This window comes from Hesperophylax consimilis, chromosome 23 (assembly GCF_061612785.1).
Source record: "Hesperophylax consimilis isolate HC1 chromosome 23, BYU_Hcon_1.0, whole genome shotgun sequence".
Classification (NCBI taxonomy): Eukaryota; Metazoa; Arthropoda; class Insecta; order Trichoptera; family Limnephilidae; genus Hesperophylax; species Hesperophylax consimilis.
The window spans coordinates 7659017-7682054 of record NC_142858.1 but is presented as its reverse complement, the minus strand read 5'-3'; the positions used below and the strand labels follow the sequence as shown (position 1 = coordinate 7682054).

General features: G+C 35.9%; 2 protein-coding genes across 2 annotated transcripts in view; one reads left to right on the top strand and one right to left on the bottom strand.

Moving 5' to 3' along the window:
• twz (BTB/POZ domain-containing protein twz) overlaps nt 1-23038 on the bottom strand; it is a 154704-nt gene that overhangs the window by 60863 nt on the left and 70803 nt on the right. The window lies entirely within an intron of this gene.
• On the top strand, nt 97-15891 carry LOC149412281 (uncharacterized). Its single transcript, XM_089645673.1, has 3 exons — nt 97-479; nt 996-1318; nt 15774-15891. Exons 1-3 carry the CDS (start codon nt 336-338, stop codon nt 15889-15891), a joined length of 585 nt encoding a protein of 194 aa, XP_089501799.1. The 5' UTR covers nt 97-335.

The following is a 23038-nucleotide window of genomic DNA, read 5'->3' as shown; positions in this document are numbered from 1 at the left end:
TATCGGCACTAACCCGACAAACTTTAACCAGCTATTCCTTAGCACATTTGGAGTAAAAAATGTTATGTACACTTTGCTGTCCGGTAACATTTTTTTTCTTTTAAAAACAAAAAATAAATAAAATTTCCACACTCCGCTACTGCCCACAGTATAGGGGTAAAATAATTGGCAACGCCGCGCTACTGTCATCTCTTTCACACATATTCTGTCTCAAGTCCCGTGTGGTTCCCGCCACCCCGTCTCGTATCAGTGGTCAGTGCTGTTTTGGGAGTTCGCATGTCATCAAGTTTCTAGTTTCGTTTTTGTTTTGTTATCTAAGTTTTTACTGTTGAAATATGCCCCTCAATTATCCACCTGCCGAGCAAGCAGATATTGTTTTTGTTTATGGATTTTGCAATGGAAATTCACGAGCAGCCGTAAGGGAGTATCGCATGAGGTTTCCTGGAAGACGCGTCCCACACCATGCTACCTTTGTCCAGGTTTGTACCCTATCAATTGTTTATTGAAACTATTTACATTCATTGATAATGCCAAAAAGCGCTTTTGAAATTTAAACTGGGAACATTAAAAACATAACAAGGGGCCACCAACTTTAAAAATGTAAATTGTACTTTAGGTGATTTGTGTTCAGTGGTCACTAAACGGCGTTTTAAAAAGTTAATTAATTTTAATCTCTAATAAATGCATCATTCACTGCAATTGAATTCACTCCCTTTCTCACCATGGGATTATTTAAATTACTTGAATTCAATTTCACCCCTGTGAATCCAAGATATCAACCGTACCTAGTTAAGAAAATTATAATTTAAAACACTTTGTTATACATTTTACTATAAAAAAATGAAATAAATGAAGAGAAAACGTAAGTTTTCTGATATGTGCCTAAAATAAGTGTTCTTTAAAAATAAAATGAGTGAAAAAGCCCGCGATTGTTTATTTGACATTATTACTGAGCTGAATAATAAAAGCAGTTGTTATTTGTTGTTTTGTTTCAGATGTATCAACAATTGCGTGACTGTGGCATCGGACGGATTGAAGGCGCCGGCGGAGGACACAACATCGTTCCTGTGGCAGTTGAGGAGAGAATCCTGAACTTAATTACCGAAGACCCCACGCTGTCCGTGCGTCGGGTCGCTCTGATGATAGGACACAGGGAACACATGGCGGTATGGAGAGTTCTGAAGAAGCACGGGCTCAAACCTTTTCACTATAGGCGCTGCCAAGGCCTCATGGAGAATGACCACTTTTCCAGAGTCGTGTACTGCAGAAGAATGCTGCATAATGTCATAAGAGATGCAGACTTCATGAAAAACATATTGTTTACCGACGAAGCACAGTTCACTAAAACAGGAGTGCTAAATGTGCACAACTTGCACCATTGGGCTGAACAAAACCCCAAGCTTGTTCGGGAGTCGTCGAGCCAGGACAGATTTTCCATCAACATGTGGGCAGGAATCCTGGGAAATCAAATACTCGGTCCAATCGAGTTGCCTCCCAGACTAAATGGACCGATGTATTTGGAGTTCTTACAAGTGCAACTGGGCGAGATTCTGGAAGATGTGAACCTCGAATTACTACGGAGAATGTGGTTCTAGCACGATGGAGCCCCACCACACTATTCGATTGCCGTGCGGAACTACTTGGATGTCGAGTTTCCTGGTCGTTGGATAGGCCGTGGAAGTCCGGCCATTGCTTGGCCACCAAGATCACCCGACCTGACCCCCCTGGATTACTACCTGTGGGGGGCTCTCAAGGAAAAAGTGTATGCTAAGCCAATAGCCTCAAGAGAGCAACTGCTCGAACGAGTGATGGAAGCCGCTGCAGAAATTAAAGCAAATCCTGCAAACTTAAATAATCAAAATATAACAAGACTACACGCTTGCATCGAAAATAATGGTAGTCACTTCGAACAAATGCTCCAATAAAAAAATTAACATAAACTACATGTCCGCATTTTCATTTATTATTTATTGGTAAAATTCTCACAATGTCATTCATTTACACATCAATATTACCTACATATCAATATTTAATAAAATCTGTAGAAGAGTATGCCCGTCGGCATTCAACAAGTTTTTCGACAAGTGTGTCGAAAAGCGTCTTCTCTCTTTCCTACACACTAAATATTAATGGTTAAAAATGAGACGACTGATGCTTGTAAGCGCGCCAATACGTAAAAACAACGAAACTCGAATAAGAATTGCCAGGTGGGTTTTTTAATCGCTTTAATCTGACTTTAAACAATAATTAAACACGTAAAAATTATTTAATATAATATTACAGTACAGTACTTTGAACCTTCGCAATAAATTTATTTGATTTTAAGTTTAGTTTGTAGAACTCCATTTCAATTTAGAGATTTTTTTTATTTTAACAGTCTTATTAAAAAATTTATAAAAACAGTGTGTTTATAAACAAGTTCTGCTAGTTGTAATTATTATTACGCGTGACAGCTGTTTCACCTTCTGACGGCATTATCAAACTTTGGTAAAGCCACTTACAGACGACGTAAGTGATAACTTTCTTTTTTTATTATTCTGGCTTTATTGATTTCCGAGTAAATTGTCGTAAATTATTATTTGCTAATCCCAATATTATTTGCTAATGCTAATAATTAAGTGAAATTTTAAACAATGCAATAATAGGATTATTGCATTGTTAATTTCACTTAATGTCGTTGGTATTTCCAACTGATGACTCAGGGGTTTATTTCCCTGAATAATTAAGTATTTTGGGGTCTAATTATTATGCATTTCATTACATCCGATAATTTAAACAATTTTTATGTTGAATTGGGGTAAGTTTTATGGCTAAGGGAAGGAGTGGAAGGTGAGGAAGTACCTGGATATTCAGATCTGGTCACCAAATACGGCTAGTCATTTCAAGCAACGTTTAAATTCTAAACCTGGATATTCAGATCTGGTCACCAAATACGGCTAGTCATTTCAAGCAACGTTTAAATTCTGAACCTGGATATTCAGATCTGGTCACCAAATACGGCTAGTCATTTCAAGTAACGTTTAAATTCTAAACCTGGATATTCAGATCTGGTCACCAAATACGGCTAGTCATTTCAAGCAACGTTTAAATTCTGAACCTGGATATTCAGATCTGGTCACCAAATACGGCTAGTCATTTCAAGCAACGTTTAAATTCTAAACCTGGATATTCAGATCTGGTCACCAAATACGGCTAGTCATTTCAAGCAACGTTTAAATTCTGAACCTGGATATTCAGATCTGGTCACCAAATACGGCTAGTCATTTCAAGCAACGTTTAAATTCTAAACCTGGATATTCAGATCTGGTCACCAAATACGGCTAGTCATTTCAAGCAACGTTTAAATTCTGAACCTGGATATTCAGATCTGGTCACCAAATACGGCTAGTCATTTCAAGCAACGTTTAAATTCTGAATTAATTAATCAATTACGAAAAAGCGTGGGGTTAAGAATATTTTTTTTAAATTATAGTTGTAATTTATTGTCGATTTTTTAAAAAAATTGCGATATTTTAAATAAAATTTAATAATTATTGTTTAAATAAATTAGCAATCTGGCAGCATTCATTTGCAGGTGGTCAATCCAATGCAGTCATGACGTTTGTGTGAGTGCTTTCCTTTGTCTCAGTGTGTTGCGCAGCAGTTTTATATGAACCGTTTTTTGATTCATCGGGATTGTTTTTAAAACTATACATTCTTTGTACCTTCAAATTAGTGGAAATAAACTTAAGTGTGTCAAGCTGCTCGTTATATTCCGGTAATTCTGGAAGGCTTTTAACATAAGCAATAATATTCATAAATCACATTCCGCGAAGTTGTAAATAACTAAATTTATTAAAAAATATACGTTGTAGGATAGCCTAGCAAGTAACATTTTGACAGAGCACTTACGGTGATTTAAAAAACAACGGCGCTGTTCAAATAATCCAATTATTATTATTGATAAGTACCTAAGTGAGGAAAATTGTTTTTAAAAGTGCTCAGAATTATTGGACTTCGATTATAAATTCAGGAAATCTACTAATTAGTTTCTTAGTTTCAAAATTAGACTATTTAATACGTGAAACGCGTAAGAGGTGAAACCAAAGCATTCCAGAGGTGAAACAATTTAGATACAAAAATAAAACTGATGTGTACAATACAAGAAGACAATCAGTGATTCGCATACGAAAAATGTGAATAATCATTATTGTTAAATAAAATATTTCTTTTCTGGTACTGGATTATGTAATACGGGCTTCGTTCGCAGCAACACGCGAGAGTTGCGATGTTGCTTTCAAATTTTGACAAAGGATAAAACAGTGGTGACATGTGGTGAAAATATGTTTAATTAATTTTTTATTAAAAAAAAACGTTACCGGACAGCAAAGTGCACATAACATTTTTTACTCCAAATGTGCTAAGGAATAGCTGGTTAAAGTTTGTCGGGTTAGTGCCGATACACCCTGTATAGAAAACAAAATTTTAAGTTCGTGAATTTTGCTCTGGTTTTAATATTGTACTGACAAGATCAGCGCAATTATTTAGAATACGTAAAATAGTTTCCAACGTGAGCTACGGAGCTTCGGTGGCTTCCGGTGAATAAGATAATCATGTATTTTTATTTGTTCGTAGAATAGAATTATAGTTCCAAAATCTACCTGAAAAAAACGCTAATCGAGAAATTTGAAAATGTGTAAGAAAATAAATTATTTTTGTTTCAATCCCTTGAATTTTGAAACTTTTGAAAAACATTGATAAACTGTGACTTTAATGATACTTAGATAGACTGTAAAAACATAGTAAATAAACACAGTAATTTATTTTTGGGGAATTATGCCGCGCTGCGTTAACTTCTTCTTAAGACAAACTTTCAGACATCATCATCCTCAGATTATGTGTAATTTTTGTATCACACAGTTTCCCTGATGATGGAAATTTTATATCTAATAAGGCAGTGATATAACACGATATAATACCCCAAAAATATAAGATACTGTTGGTCGTGCAAACCTCAAATCATAATATGATAAGAAAGGACCAATAAATAAATTTATTTCATAACTTTAAGTGTTCAGTAAGAAAAGAGATTTCGAAAATAAAGACACCTAAAATCTTGTGCAAAGCCGGGTATTATGTAACTTCTGGTATGGTCATAAGTTTTGGAAATCTATTTGCTCAGAAAAAGATACGATCCTTCAATTTATGGAGTTTGGGGAAAAGAACGTTAAGTTTTTTTCTTGTTCGAGCAGCGTGTTTATCGATCCAGCTAGCTTCCAACATCTTTTGGTCTTCTCATATGATTTATGTCAGCTGTTTGGTCGTAGAATTTATTATATAATTTTTTTTTTGCAAATATTACTAAAGGAAAAGTAACCAAACGTCTTTATAAAAAATGTTCTCGTGTTTGCTTTATTTATTTTGAACAATATGAATTTTTTTTATGAATGGATTTTATATATATTTTTTAATAACAATTTGTTGGCATATCCAGAATATCGATATCCAGAAATTCTTTGCTATGATTGTCTGTTGATTGCTCTATTTTCAAAGCTTTACTTTCGCGTTTCGTTTTTAGTCTACGCATTGTTTCCGCTTCTTGCCATCTGTTAAGTAATTATTATCGACCTAACTGATAAATACCATTGTATTTTTATAAACGTCGTTCTCATTTTCGACCACAATATAATATCACGACTAAAAGTGGAACTTACTGAAAACATATACTTATAGTAAATATGGAGGAGAATATGGTCTGAGGATCTCGCTAGTGAGAGACTAGCATAAAAAAAAGTTAATGTCGCTTAATATGACTTTGGGCATGTTTTTATTTATTTTTTTAGATATTTCCTTACCAGGAATTCATGTTCCGAGGCAGATTTCAGGTTCTTGTGTTGGTGTCACATAATATTTTTTATGATTTTCATATTGACTGTTTTTTTAGCCGTACTTAGTGGTCAGATTTGAATAGTCATTATTCAGGCACTGTCAACCCTTCCTTTCCTATCTACATCACCTCCACATTTTCCTCACACCTTCACAGCACACCCCAAATTGGGGACTCTATACTCTCCCACTAGAACTAGGCAGTTGTGACTCTAAGATTCTTCTTACACAGATATATGCAAGTATCTGATACTGTTGTTGGTACTTTCCTCGCAAATAACTCGACGCGCCGAGTTTGAGTCGCTACTGAAATCACGAGAACCGCGTTGCCACCGAACATTGGTGAATTCTCAAAATAACAAAACTGGAATGCCACAACCTTACTCACAACCAAATAGTTTCTGTGGCTTTCATTTTTATAACCTGTCAATCTTTGTCGACTATTTTGTTCATAACATTTATCTAAAGCACACGCATTTTTACAAAATGTCTGACATAAAAGACGCTATGTTTAAAATGTCGACAAGATTGGCGTCACCAGCGACTTAAGCAAAATGTCGGGAATGTGTGCCCATGTACGATCCTCTGCGCAGATGTATAGCGGTAGTCGCTAAGATAAGAGAATCATCGAATATCGGATAGTTGGGAATCCTATGAACGACGGGCATAATATGATTATTATATTATATTTCATGTCTGTTAACAAATGTTTTAGTAATTAAATTTTCTATTGTTTGAATGTTAAAAAATTCTTTAAGTTATTCAAATTTCTTATAGTTTCAGTGTAAATATTATGCGGCGTGTAAGGTCAGAATTGGGAATAACTTGAATAAGTACCTCGGTGTAAACCTGTTTTAAGGCCGGCTTAACTATACCAACAATGAACCGGCGCGTAAAACTCTAATAAATAAGATGGATTTACTATGTATTGATAGATCAAAATTCATAGTAGTTGCTATATTAGAGTTTTATTAGAATCTTTGATTGTTCCATAAAATTTTGATGACGTATAAATTCCGCAGGAACCTAACATGGTTGCGAAGTGGGTGGTATGTAATCTAAATTTACATCTTGCGATTTGCGATACATTTTGGATTGATATCAGTGGCGTGCAAGTTTGAATTTGGTGGTTTATTTAAAAAAATTGTAAATTCAACATTATTAGTATTTAATAACATTTGTTAACAAACTATTATCCAACAATAAGACAGTAGAAAGTAGCACATAGAACAGTAAAAACGGACGAAGAAAATTTTAGGTACCTAGTTACACCTGAATAAAAATCATACGTATTTTTTATTATTCTTTTTCCGATTTTATGTCCGGGTTTAATCTTCCCCATAGGAAAAACTAAGCCCTTACACACACTTTTCCACAAATGATCATCTAGTCAATCAACATTATGCAAGTGCATTATATAAGCAAAATAAGTACAAAACAATACAAGAACAACACGTCAAATCACCAGAGATCAATAGGAAAATAATTCACCGACTCCAGATATTTTCATATCAGAGGGTTCGGCTCGGTAGAACTCCTAACAGGGCCTATAAATCCTACTGATCCCTCAACATAAATATTTAAAAAATCTTTCGTTATCCTACATGTATTTGAAATGACTTTTAAGCAAGGTTTTTATGATTTACACCATTTTTCAATATAATATGTATTTCTAGTTACAGTGTAGTCCTGACCTGATGAATCAATGAACATACAAGTATTTACATATTAATCATTCTGATTTTTCAATCCATAGCAACATTTTTTCGATATCGTGTACAAAACGTTTGATTTTATTTTAATTAAATGTGTTCAAGTGTTATTATGTCTTCTCAGGTCGATATTAGTTTCTAGCTAGACAGATTGCCTGTTCCAAGGAACCAAATTCTCGTGAAAATGCCAAACGAATTGAAATTGTTTTTATTAAAAATATCTACTAGGTTTTTTTCTATGCGTGTCATTAATATGTTACTAATTATAATTTTAATTGACAATATTTAACAGTTTTTCATAGTCCCCTCTAACCAAGCCAATCAGGCATTTAGTTGTTATTGAACCGATGTAGGACATTTTACATGTTTTAATATTTAATTCGATGGGTACTGCATACGTAATTTCAGACCGAGATATGTACTTGTATCGAAAATAAAAGATATTAAATTTTATTAAGAGCTCATCGCTGGAGCTTATAGTTTACGCATAATGACTCTAATATGGATAATAACAACGGATGTAAAATTGTTTTTCCAAACTCTCCCCAGTCAATACGAAGTCCGAAATATATTTTTCTTTAATCCTGTTGTATAATTATGTTCAGAATATGTGAACCAAATTTTTTACCCTTATTGAGAGTTTATCGATGTGATGGTTTGTTTAATCCTTCCAGAAGGTTTCCCTTGTTAGAAGATCGCTGAAAAATGTTCAGCATCCGCGTTTTATATAGTGCTTACCTTCTTATTTCACGAAATGCGCGTAACTTCTACCGCTTAGCCGGAATTTGCAATTATTATAGCATTTTAAACCGATTGAATTTTGAAAGTGAAGCTAGAACAAAGATTCTCAATGCAGTCAAAGATTTTATACCTGACCCCTCAAGTTAGTCAAGTGTTGTCGGGATTTACGGGACCTCTTCAACCGAGGATATCTACCTAGAAAACAGATAAGCCATATTTTATTTAAAGTTTTTGTTTTTATTTTCTTTTTTTGTTTATGTATTTTGTTACAGATGACACACATACACTTCACTTTGACTTTGGTTCAAGATTTTGCTTATGATAGCCTGCGATAAGCGAGCCCTAAAAGTCTGAGACAGAGGTGTGAAATCGTCGGATCACGACAATAAGAATTGTAATTTTTTTGCTGGATTTTATTTAGGTATTGGAGCCAGGAAAGAGTCCAAAAGGGTCGAGAGGATACACTTAGTGGCATGAATGGCTAGGAAGTGACTAGAGAGACTAAAATAGACTAGGATGAGGTGATTTTGCACAGTGGTGCTGCCAAGGTCTGTTATCTATGTGAGGATATTGTGTCAGCGCTCTTCATTAGCAGCAGACACATGTCAGCGCTATATTAGCAGCAGACACATACCTGAACAGATGACGAACCTCGTGCTGGCACTGTTGGTGGACGCAGTGGTCTCTCTCGCTGGAGCAGCTGGTACAGTTCCTTCGCCACCTAGGATTCTTGCAGCAGAGTCTCCATCTTCTATCTTCGTCGAGCGTCACAGCGGTGCTGCCAAGGTTTGTTATCTATGTGAGGATGTTGTGTCGGCGCTCTTTATTGGCAGCAGACACGTGTCAGCGCTATATTAGCAGCAGACACATACCTGAACAGATGACGAACCTCGTGCTGGCACTGTTGGTGGACGCAGTGGTCTCTCTCGCTGCAGCAGCTGGTACAGTTCCTTCGCCACCTAGGATTCTTGCAGCAGAGTCTCCATCTTCTGTCTTCGTCGAACGTCCCAGTGGTGCTGCCAAGGTTTGTTATCTATGTGAGGATGTTGTGTCAGCGCTCTTTATTGGCAGCAGACACATGTCAGCGCTATATTGGCGGCATACACATACCTGAACGGATGACGAACCTCGTGTTGGCACAGTTGGTCTAAATAACAAAAGTAGATCCTAGGAAATAAATTGTACAGCGCCCTTGAGGTGATTTTTCACAAAAACGGCGCTCTACAAATTATCCAATTATTATTATTATTATGACTGAACGCGGTTGGCGCTAGCAAAATCATGTGAAAAAAGCAGTCCCCAATGCTCTTCTAATACCTACCCTGATGTATTGCAGTGAACCGTGGAACGTGTAGAGGAAGGATGAAATCAATGAGATGAAGGACTGAATGCTGTCGAAATGAGATACCTGATGCGTAAGTATGATCGTGTGAGAAATGTGGAGATCGTGAAGAATATGCAAAGCATAATGAGTAATATTAAGAAAGGGACATTTAGATGGTTTTGGCATTTTGAGCGAAAGTACGAAGAAAGAAATGTAAGAATATTACACTACAAATGTGAATTGTAAAAGAAGTCGAGTACGACCGAAGAAAACATGGCACGTTCAAGTGAACCAAACCGTCCGTGTTAATAAACATAATTTTTGAGTAAATGTAATTTTTACACCGAAAATGGTTTCTAATGTGTCTCCAATGTATTGAATACTCTTTTTCTCTCTCTCTCTTTTTTTTCGTTTTTCTGTGTTGCATTTTTTCTTTCCTTCTTACATGGTATTTATTATTTATTTTGGGTACATCATTTATGTTGAGCAATTGAGCGAATTTCACATACAGCTTTAATATATAGATATGATAAGTTTTTATGGGTTACTCCATCTCAATAAGAACTGTCACAATAAAGTTTGTTCTGTGATGGACTCGCCCTGGGATAAATTTTTTTTATTGTTGATTTATTATGGTTAGAAAGAATTTTTCAGTTGATTTCACGAAGTAAGGGTTTACCAGATGTTGGCCTTAAAGCTGTTTTAGAAACAAGTGTTTAGATTTATTAGGGTAGAGAAAAAAATGGGAACATGCACTGTATCGTCAGAGACCTCCGGGATGTGGTTTGAATTCTTAGATTTTATTCAGTGGAGAGCGAATTTGGGCTGGGAAACTGGACTGGGGGTAGTCAAGTTTCATCCTTTGAACAAAGAGTTAGACATTTTACTGGAGAAGTAACAATTTATTGGTTTTGAAACAATTTAAAATTAATGTGACAGGTTCTAGGGCCATAATTGATGTGTTCCTTTAGTGCATTTCTGTCTTTTGAAAACAAAAAGCATTCAGAATTCAAAAGAACATAAATTAGAAATCGCATATGGTGATTTGGGGGGGTTGGTTTGGGGAGAAGGGAGTCTGGATTTGAAAGCGCGGGGAGACGGGCGGATAGACAGTCAGCGTTGAAGATCGGAAGGAGGAAGTCGATAGTCGTGGTTAAGGAGCCCGGGCGGATAGACAGTCAGCGTTGAAGATCGGAAGGAGGAAGTCGATAGTCGTGGTTAAGGAGCCCGGGCGGATAGACAGTCAGCGTTGAAGAACGGAAGAAGAAAGTCGATAGTCGAGGGTGAAAAAAAGCGGTTCAAGAGAGTCAGGTTTTGAAAACGTTGGGAGGCGGGAAATAGAGTCAAGGGGGTCAGAGTTTCTAGGTCTGGGAGACGGTCAGGGATAATCAGGATCGGTCAGCGTTTTAGGATAGTCGAGTCGGTACAAACTAGGGAGCGCGTCAACAAGAGTTAATCGTCGGGACGCGAACGCAGCTAAAGTCATTTAGTGTAGAAGGTGTGGTTTTCTAACAGCATGAGTATTTTACTGCATGTGACTGTGTTTGTTCATTATAATTATTTGGATTGTTGACACTAAGATGTATCGGTAAGTCTATTATAATCTAGTTATTAACACTTATTTCCCTAATGTAAACCAAATAATTCAATTGTATTTTGAAGTAGGGGTATTTAACTTGAGCACTATAGGTACCCGTTAGAAAAGGAGACCATAAATTACGAGACCTGGCCATTACAAAAAGGACGAAGAACGGTTACCCTGAAACCGCTTTAGATCATTCGACAATAGACATTGTTTATGAGTTAGACAATTTTTTTTCTGCAATTCAAAATGATTTAAAAATTCTCCAGTAATAATATTTAACGATTAGGTTATACGGAATTTATAAAATATATTTAATTAAATATAATTTATTCAAACATCACTCTTTTAATTCATTTTTGAATCGGAATAACGCAGCGGATCGAGGCTAGCCGCCGAGAGAATGCATCTGTCTGGCATTCCTATTCTATCAAGTGAGACTTTCATCTTGCATAAGTTTGGCGGGGACGGAGTGTACGAATCTTCCGTAGGCTGTCCTATCTTACCAAAGCGACAAAAGCGAAGGGAACGAAATTTGTAATTGGCTTGCCTAATAAGGACTTTTGTGTTAGCAAAGTCGATAACCCTGGATACCGAGATAAAGTCTATTTTAGTATAGCAGCGCCGGCTTTTTCCCCTGCTATTGGTGTGGTTGAGTTATTCCCGTAAAAAGCACCGGTTTCTGTCGAAGGTGTTGGCGGACCAGCCTTAGATAGTCACCCTGAATAGACCCCTGTTTCGAGTATTTTCAGCTGGTGAGAGGACGCTTTCACGGAGTTCAAATCGAAGGGAACGAAAATTGCTAATGGGCTTTCCTACTTGAGTTAGCTGGTAGACGAAGGAACAAAGCGGATAAGGGCTATGCTATTCTTGTCTGGCGTATGGAGAGGATTTTCTCGCTGACAGAACGAAGGGATCGTGACGAATATGAAGTTGTTTCGGCGATTTCTGACGTCTTTCCTGCCAAATTCAATAAGTACTTACCCCACTATAGGAGGAGAAGTCATCCAGAATTAGGTTGAAAATTGACTCCGACTGAAACCGTTTGAGCTGACGGAGATCGGATGATTTCAGATTCACGACCTGATGATTCCAGTATCCCTGATCCTTAGCGCCGGAAGTCGAGGATATCAATTTCTACCATTCTTTGATATTTGAAGCGAACAGAGGGTGACAAACGATAGAGCGAATGACCATGACTTTGAAGTGGGGTAAAATCTCCCGTCTAGGAAACATTCGTTATGTCGGATGGACGCCCTCATCCAAATTAAATATTGACATGACTATTTTGAGTGTGGACGAAAGACTTGAAGTATGTTCTGTATTGTACATATGATAAATATGTGTCATTACCTCTACTGGAACGAGAAGCTGTATAGACTGGAGCCAGGAGCTATTTGGAGTAGCGTGACTGCAGAGGCGAAGTCGAACAAACTGAAGCTGAATTCATCATTATCCTTACGAGCGTAAACCAGAGGGGTGTTCACGGGACTCCCGAACTCCTGACGTTGCTGATGCAAACCACTTCAGTATATGTTTATGTTTGAGGTTAGTAGAGTGGACTCCTAACTTTCGGCATGCTGGCGAAGCTTAACTCATCATCGATTTGGGGGAGGTTGACGCGACCTAGACCTCGCGCTACCCACGTGACCCAAATGGTTCCTGACACCAGGCAATCATGCCACCGGACCGGAGCAGCTCCTTGTACCTAACGGTATAAGATGAATCTTCATCATTCATCATCAACATCAACATCATCAGTTACCACCAAGGACCCACATTCCACCTTCATCACCCTCCGGCAGGAGGCAAAACATGTCATTATTTCATCTGTCGCTGAGCGATATTCAATTCATTTCTGGAGGTGTTGGGATTGGACCATCAACTTGGCTGCTCTCGAGCTGGTCACGTTGATGGATGGGATTTGGACGGAGACCAATCGAAAGCAACACATGTTTTGTCTCTAGCTATTCCCGAAAATACCTACTCATAGAAATAACTCACAAACTAACAATCCCTAGTCAAATCATTAACTTAGAATTTTGTGCATCTTGAATTGAATTATCTATAGCGAATTTCATGTACTTGTAATTAATTGTCTCATTATATTAGCACATTATCGACTGCAGCATCCTGAAACGTTTGGGCGAGCAAACAAGGTAGAAAAAGGTAGTTAAAATCAGGGTAGTCGGTCATTGTCTTATTTTCAAACCATACAGAATGTAACACGCCTCATCTAAAAAGAACCAAAGTTACCACAACCAATTAAAAGGATCCTTCAATGAATTAATCCCTGTCGAAACAAAAAATTGACACAACGTGACATATTAATTCGTTGAGATTGAAGGGTTGATAAACCGCGAGAAGTTGCAAATCAAACGTAACAAAAGATTAATGCGTTCAGAAGAAGTTAGGGGACACGGTAAAAACATTACAGTTCAATTTTTTTGTTTTATATATGTAATTGTACTGCTACCCGGCTCAGAACTGAAAAAGAACTGAACTGAACTATTGAGTTGGGTAGCGCACGTGATTGTGTTAATAACCTTAAATAAAAATGAATAAAAAATTACTTGAGTTAGGCCATGTCAAGAGTTTACAGAAGAATATCTGAATGAGGCAAGGAGTGTGTGCAAAGACCGATATGTTTGGCGGTCCATCCTCTATGCTTACCCCTACGGGAAATGCTTAGTTAGTTAGTCAGTTAAAAAATTAAATATAAATATACTAAGTATGATGCCACAAAGTAATTTTGCAACTATTGAAGAAAAATAAATAAGTTCGCACCATTGTGTAGATAATGTTAAAATATTTTTAAAACAATCGAAAAACTATATTTTTAGAACGTTTGAATGTGAAGTCTTTGAATCTGTCAAATTGAGATTCATAATGTTTATAATTTTTTGTTTAAAGTGACCTTTCCATGTTTGTAGAATGATTGTATATACTTGTAAGTAAAATATTCAAGTAAATGTTAGTTATGTTACCATAAAACTAAACTAATAATCGTATTTATTCATTTTTTTCCGATTTGTCGTAATAATTGTAATGTAGGTACTTGATTAGAGGTTAGGTAAATATCTATTATTTAAATTCTCAAATGACAACATAACCAAATTATTAGAAACTCCATGGTGTCATTTATGGTCGCCGTGCATTCGGAATTTGTGAGATATTCACCTAAAAAAATACAAAGATTTCCCAAAGCGCCCTTTTAAAAACAAGGATTGTTGTATTGATAAAAATGCAGAGACGCGCACTATATAAGCACAAATTATTTAAAAAAAAAACACTCAATGTTTCAAATAATTACAGCCGGGAACAAGTATTTTAGTTCATGGAGAAGCAAAACAATGAATTTACATCAATATTTTATGACAAGTTCTTCGTTTTAATTTTGCTGCAATTTTAAGATCAAACCTAAATTAAAAATCAGTTTTGTAAAGTATGTTCCAGACAATGTGTTACTGTTGTCAACAGTATTTTTTTTAACTTCGTTATCCATCTTCGTGCTTTAACAAAATTATTTATGTGTGTCAGATCCCGATCTAGGTCCCGAACCTATCCAGATCATCTGCCCCAACTGCCACTTTGCGATATTAACTAGAGTCCGCTACCAATCCGGGATGTTAACCTACCTACTGTCGGCGATGCTTTGCTGCTTTGGGTGAGTGTTGGCAGTTATACTCAATCATCATAAAATTTTAAAATTTTAAAACTCTACCTGTTTCAGAAAAACCCTTCCTTCATCAGGAAAATATTAAAATATAATCTACAATAAAAAAATTAGGCGTTAGAGGAGAGGTGAACAAAGTGGAAGGGGTAATTACAGGATTTCCAGAAAGAACAGAGTGGTAACTGGAAATATATCTAGAATGGGACTAAAAGATATATTAATTTGGTTATTCATTAAACTATTAAGAGTTATTATTTAAGGATTTTTCTTTTCGAGTGTTTCTAAATTATCTAATTGTTTGCCTTTATTATTTACACTGAATAATTTTTTAGCCCTGTATCCTTATTAAAAGTATGATCGGTGGAAATGACATGATCGGCAAACTCTGAAAAATAATTGTTATTTAAACATCTGAAATGTTCCGTGATTGTAATATATATTTCTAGTTGTCAACGTAGATTGTAACGATGGGCAATCATTGCGACATAGTTGGTAGATGCCTCAGTGGCTTAATTTGTTATCTTTATCTTTAGTGTTTCCGAAACCGATAGAGTGTAAATAAAATTAAGGTAGGCAATAACAAATGTATGTGTTTTTATTGTAAATTATGCTCAGCCACAAAGTTAATGCTTTTACAAATACATAAAAAATATAACATTAAAAGGTTTTTGTAATTGGACCACAACATTATACGATCGTTCTGATTGCAAATAAAATACAAAACGTATACATATAGATATAGACATACAAAAAGTATACTTTAAAATTAAATCCATCGATATAGAATTAACTGAAGTGAACTACACACAACAGTAAATTCAGGATAAAAATAATAAGGAGCATTATTTAATAATATTTTCGTTTGTCTTGCAGTTGTATATTTGGCTGTTGTCTGATACCGTTCATGGTGAAGGCTTGCAAAGACGTTGAACATTGGTGTCCTTACTGCCACATCTTCCTAGGTCGCTTCCAGAAGCTTCATTCACTGTGATAATCCAACGATAAATCAGAACAGTGACAAAACAGAACACATACGTTTTAAAAATAGAAGGAACAAAAAATCCTACTTCACCTAATCTAACTTGGTCAGAATTACCCCAACCTAACCAAATATTTGATCATGTTTTGTTTTTGTCATTGTTCTGTTTTATACGGTTGAAAATATAAAAACATATATTAAAGCAGATCAAAAGTAAAATAAGTGTGTTTTTCTTTTTAACATGAAAAGTATCCATTTCAAACTACTACAAAGTAGTTTATTGGAACTTTTCTTGTATTATTTCTTATGTGTAATACCTATTGTAACATGTTGAAAATAAATAATACCTGTCTCTAAGGAGTGGCAATTGGTCATGCCCAATGTATAAATGGATAAATGTAGCCAGAAGTAACGTTCATAGAGACACACTAATTAAAAAAAGAGATTTGAAATTTGAGGGAGCCATTTTGTTATACAAACACTTGCACTACTCGCAAAAATAAAGCTACGATTATGCTAGATTTTTTTTGTTGTGTTGCTTTTTTAAAATTTCGCAGTAGGAGCATAGAACATAGTGTTTATATTCACGGCGTTTTTGAAGTAAAGTTGAAGTGAAGTTTTTGCAAGTAAATTTTATTTTATAATTTGCGTTATTTCACAAATTTAAAATCATGTATAATATATTTGCGGTGCGTTCTTGGGTGGAAGATACTCTCAGTATCGCCCTGGTGTAAGACCACTGTTTAGAATTGAAACGTTGTTTGAAATTGCTTTAGCCGTGTTTGGTTGCCATATATGAATAGCCAGGTATTTCCCCACCTTACACTTTTTCTTCTCATTCCCCACTACCATCAGCCTCACAACATACTCCGATCGGAGTTGCCATCACTGGCTTCAGATGGTTGGGAGCAATTGGGACTATTGTGCGGTATCGCATAAAAAAACATTTAGTTCAAATTGTACCCGTCTGAGTTTGCCCATTATTAAGTTAAGCCTGTCCGGTCAGAAATAAATAAGTTAAAAAAGTGTTTTGATAGGTAAAAAGTGTTGTTCTATACCATTAAATAGTAAATCCATCTTGGATTATTATTTATCCATAGTAACAGCTTAGTAAAAAGTGATGTTCTATCACCATTAAATAGTAAATTCATCTTTAATTATTATTTATCCATAGTAAGAGCTTAGTTTAAAGTGATGTTCTATCGCCATTAAATTATAGTAAATTCATCTTTAATTATTATTTATCCATAGTAACAGCTTAGTAAAAAGTGATGTTCCATACCATTAAATAATAAATCCATCTTTCATTATTATTTAACCATAGTAACAGTTTAGTAAAAGAGTAGTTTGTAAACTTTAACCAAAGTATCCACTTACATGTAAGCTCTTATAGGTAGGTGTTCTATGTACGAAGGCCTTCAAAGCATTTTTTCCTACTGAAAAAGTTACTTTAATGAGCAAGTTTTACAATTGTGATAAGTAGCAGGGACGTGTCTTAACTTTTGAACAGATTTTCACGATTTCCATAATTAAAAAGATTCAGGTGATTAGTGCTACAGGTGATTTTTCTAGTCACGGCACTCTAGATTAGCAAACTTTACTTAAAACCTTTATCTCAGTGGCGGTCTTAGACTCTTTTTTTTCGTAGTACAAGTGATAAATATGTTTTATTTTATTTTATCAATATCATGTAATTGGTTTATTTTTATTTAGATGTTTTTACATGGTAAAAAAAGTATTGCGCTCAACGCTCTGTTCAGCTGAAATAAACAAACTTTATTATTATTGAGATAGAGTGGTAAGATTGAAAAATATGACATTATCGATGTTGTTGTAGTTAATATTTTGTATGAAGGTTTTTTAGTTTGGAGAGGCAGCGCCTAAAATAACTTCATATCGCATCCTCGCATAAAGAAGATATACCTGATGCTTTTTTTTCTGGATTTGTAAAGCATTAACTACATCTCTATATAGTATAAAATAAAGTCGCTATCCGCGTCTGTCTGTTTGTGCGCTTAGTTCTTCTAAACTACGCAACGGATTTTGATAAGGTTTTAGAGGATTTCTTTCGAAAGGTTTATGTATATGATACATGCATATTATATAAGTTGAAAGTAGATAAAAGTTGATGTTTTATCAAGTGGTAAAAATATATATTTTCGGGCGCTTTCATTGCTAACGCTGGCTAAACATTATTACATACATCAAAACAATGCAGTACGGAATTGTATATCTTTAAAAGGTTTAAAGAAAAGTAATAAATGGCATATGTCTATCTCCTAAGGTTAACCCCCAGCAACACCGGGTACACTTTAGCTAGTTAATACTAATTTCGGTTGATGGTAACATTATTACTTTTATTTTCAAACTTGGAATTGTTAATATGTGTTTAAATCGTATTAACACGCGATAAAGTAGGTACCAAATAATTTTATTCATAAATAATTATTTATTTGAAATTTGTGTTCGTTTTGGTGACGTTAGACCAATAATACTCAACTTTTTTCTTTTGGGCCACATTCATAGGTTTGTAAAGCTACGCGGGCCGCAACATTATACTGGTATGACAAAAAATATCATGAAACCCACCACCCCCGTTTTTTTGGAAAACCATTTGAGTCATAAATAAACCACTCTCATTTGAGTAATCATCGGTTGCCAACGGATCTTGACCTAATGTCGCCGTTTTTAGCCGAATTTCAGTTGCAGTAATTCTAATGAACTCACATAAATTCTGCCCACATATTCCCCACAAATATTCTACGTGAGATTGTTTCTCCCTTTTATTATTCGAAATCCGGGGGGGGGGGGGGGTAGCTACGGGATTCCATTTCCTCACATTTTTCCGGTTGCAAAAAATATTATGTCAAATACCGGTGTATTTTTGTTTAAAAGGTAAGTTCAAGAGGTTTTTGTTATGTTTAGTAGCCTAAATGGCGATAAATCGCCTTCGTTGGCAACACTGGTAATAACACATCTGCCCTGATGATGGACACTGCAATGCTGTCCGAAACGTTGGCTAAGGAAGGAGTTAGCGCAACACGGCATAATACCCCAAAAACAAATAACAAAAATACTTTTGGCCGTGAAAATCTTAAATCATATATAACACTGGTAACCGTTTAACTTTGGAGCTGTCAAAAATTTATGTGTTGCCACGAGCAAAATTATTTGCGCGCATATTTGACTGTCAAATCTTTGTTTTTTGGAGATACACACATAACAACGACAACGACTATCCTCTTCGGGTTTCAATGTCTGTACGTCAAAGTCGCAATTAATCTCAAATTAACGTGATATATAATGCCAGATTTTGTAAATCATGTTCCTGATATTAAATGTAACGAGGGCCGCACAAAATAGCTTGGCGGGCCGCATGCGGCCCGCGGGCCGCAGGTTGAGCATGACTGCGTTAGACAAAAGCTTATTTGAATTAATAGAGAAAAGAATTATTTATGGAGCAAAGATATTTTTTATTATTTATTATTCTTTATTTTGGCTTTCACCCATTAGGGGTGATCTTGGCCATACACAATTAACTTTTTTCTTTTTAATAAATACAACAAATTACAGAATAAAATTGATTACACATCATAAACATAACAAAACGTAACATAAATAAACCAAACATAACATAAACATAACATTTTTTTTTATTTTTATAGTGAATACCTCACAAGAGTCCCAACTGCTCCCGTCTGGAGCCAGTGAGACTATGGCATCCCCAATTGGGCGATGTTGTGAGGCTGAAGGTAAGTGGGGAAGAAGGGAAAGAGGAAGGTGGGGAAGTACCTGGCTATTCAGATCTAGTCACTAAACACGGCTAAAGCCATTTGGAGCAACGTTTCAATTCTGAATGGTGGTCTTACACCAGGGCGATACTGGTAGTATCTTCCACTCTGGAACGTGCCGCAAATATTATACTATATATTATTTTAATTAATTAATTGTGAAATAACACAAATCAATCAAATAAAATTTATTTGCGCACGCCGGGTTCGAACCCGCGACCTTCGGAATGGCAGTCCAATGCGTTACCACTGGACTATACCGGCCGTAACATATAATGAACATAACATAACATACTTAACATAAACGGTACAGAGCTGGTAACAGTAGGTTATCACAAAATTATAAAAATAGGAACCTGTGTACAATATAAGTGGGCGCTTTTCGTTATTTAACCAAAGATTTTTCTAAAATTAGTAGAGTTTTTTTTAAACAGAACTATGAAATTGGCAATCTTATAAACAAACACAACATATGAGAGTAAACAAATTTGATTATAAAACATAAAGATAAACATAACACAAACATACCATGAACATAACATAAACATATCATAACATGGAGCAAAGATACGTTACCGACAAACGCGCATGGTTTCATGGAACTGTATTTTATATTGACATTAGATAGATGTCATAATTTTTCAACTTTACTAACATTCGGTAGGTAAATTTCACAAGTCCTAAATATAATATTGTAATATTACGTCATTTGTCACGGATCTTCTCCATACATTATCTTTTATTTCCGATTCCATTCACCACTAGCATACTCCGGCTTGCTGCTTATAATACCATCAAACATGACTATCATAGTATGTCTATCATGAGTGCGTTAATCTGTTGTGAACTCAGTCTAGAGAACTTTGGTGTGATTTAAGGTCTCGTGTTCGCATTCGTGCTCCGAGTTCGGCACTGGCACCGAAGCCGCGTGGGAAGCGCGCTCTCCGCGTGATCGACGGGACGGGCCTTGGACGGGCCCATCCAGCCCGGCCGTAGCGGGAAGTGCCGGCGGTCTTACCGCGGGCACTGCGAACGCCAAGTGCCGAATCGGGCGTGTCGCGTCGGCGGACATGACATTTTTATACATCTCGCATATCTCAAAAAAACTATATAAGTTCTGAAGATGATTTAACAATATAACTTACAACTTAAATTAACAATATACCGCCATTCAACTGCGTTTTAAACACACGCTCCTTTATTCAATCTCATTCATTCATCGTCTCGTACATACTCTTCTCTCATTCTGATACTATGTATCGACCCACACGAAGAAAACTTTTTGATTCAAAATATTACTATTTTGTTAATAATCTCTTCAAATTGATCAGGTTGAAAACGGAACTGCAGGTCGTTAATTAATAAATTTATAGGTTTCCTTTAAATTTCCTTTAAATATATTTATAGGTTTACTTTAAATTAAATTAAGTGTATTATCAAGCTGTCGGAACACGTGTTCATAAAAATCATTATATTTTTGAATTACGTCATTACATGTTATCAGGGCAAATGCAGGTGCATGGAGACGTGTTCCGATGTATTATGAATGTATTAAAAGTTTATAAGGAAACTGCCTGCAATCAATAAATTGGCATTACTCAGTAGACAAGTAGAAAAATAAATTATATAAAATTCCCTCGATGGAAAAAAAACTCAAAGTTTTTTCAAAAAATTATGTAAAACACATCTGGTTCTATTATTAGATATATTATAGGTATGACAAAATTCACGGTGTTTCTTTAATTACTACTTAGAATATTTGTATAGAGGTTTTTGCTCTGTGTTTTATAAAATATGTTGATGACATTCGCTCACTTCCTTTCATTAGCGTGCTCCCTCTAACATTGGTATTTACATATCTCCCTTTCAAACCATCGTCAGCAATCTTCTTTTTCTTTATGAAAGCTTACTACGTATACTAAACAATCTATTGAAAAGTCTAAGTTTTCATATTTATACCTTTTTTAATGCGAGTATCTACCGCACAGGGTTCCCAAATGTTCCAAACCGTCTGGAGCCGGTGAAACTATGGCTTTACCAAAAGGGTGAAAATATGGGGAAAGTATGTGGTTACTTGGACCTGGTCACCAAACACGATTAAGGCCATTTTAAGCAACGCTTGTTTCTGAATGGTGGTTTTTAACTAGGCCGATACAATATACGGAAGAATTGAATAATTTTTCTAAAAGAAGATCACTGAATGCCCCCCAATGCTGACTTCCAAATGGTTGCAGCTAAAATAAAGGACACATCCTTTATTTCAGTCTATCTTCCCCCAACAGCCCACTTCAATAAACAAACTTGGTTGCAAATTGTAAGTCAACTAAGCCCTCCTTTCTTTATATTAGGCGATTTTAATGCCCATTCCCCCGTCTGGGGTTCTGCTTTCTCCGACCGAGATGGTCGAAGTGTGATGGATTTCCTAGATCAATCCAATCTTTTCCTTTTGAATGACGGATCTCCTACTAGGATCTCACGCCCCAGCACAAACCCCAGTGCAGTGGATCTATCGATATGTTCTACTAGTTTGGCTTCTCTCTCCTCTTGGGTGGTGTCCCCCGACCCTTGCTCCAGTGATCATTTCCCGATCACCATTACTTATCAAACTTCTTTCCAATCAGACAAGTCTCATATTTCGACAAAAATTAAAACGAAACACACCAAATGGGATGAATTTAACTCTCATATGGAGAAGTTCCTATTAAATTCACCCGCCACCGATATATTTTCCGTCAAAGATGATTATAATAAATTCAAATCAATGCTCATAACTGCAATAAATAAATCAAATCCTCCCCCTAAAACTAAATCTCTCAAAAAACTCCCTCCAACTCCCTGGTGGGATGAGGAATGTTCCAAAGTAGTAAGAATTCGGAAAGCTAAATCTCTTTCCTATCGTTACAATATGACTATGGAGAACTATCTTATATACAAAAACGCTGAATCCAATGCCAAAAGGGTATTGAGGTCAAAAAAAAGATCCGGGTGGTACAACTTCTGCAGTTCAGTATCTCCGAACACTCCAATTTCGGAAGTTTGGTCTATGATCCGAAGATTTAGATCTTCCTTCAGTTCACCATCTCCTCGAGCGTCTCATTCTAAATGGATTGATGAATTTTTGGACAAAATTGCCCCCCCTTCTGTACCTAACTTAGATGAAATAACGCCCATCTATAATACTCCTATGTCTAATCATTGGCTAGACTCTCCGTTCACCTTAATTGAGCTAAAAAATTGTTTATCAACAGTCAAGGACTCATCTCCAGGCAGAGATGGTATACCTTACAGCATAATCAAAAATAGTAATGATAATGTTCTAAACCACTTCTTAAGCATCTTAAATAAAATCTTCCAGACTGGTATAATGC

What these genes read in the sequence shown, in the direction of transcription:
- LOC149412281 (XM_089645673.1), top strand. Translation starts at nt 336, where the DNA reads ATGCCCCTCAATTATCCACCTGCCGAGCAAGCAGATATTGTTTTTGTT. An exon ending in ACCATGCTACCTTTGTCCAG is followed by an intron (nt 480 to 995) that starts GTTTGTACCCTA and finishes GTTTTGTTTCAG; the next exon opens with ATGTATCAACAATTGCGTGA. An exon ending in GACTTCATGAAAAACATATT is followed by an intron (nt 1,319 to 15,773) that starts GTTTACCGACGA and finishes TTTGTCTTGCAG; the next exon opens with TTGTATATTTGGCTGTTGTC.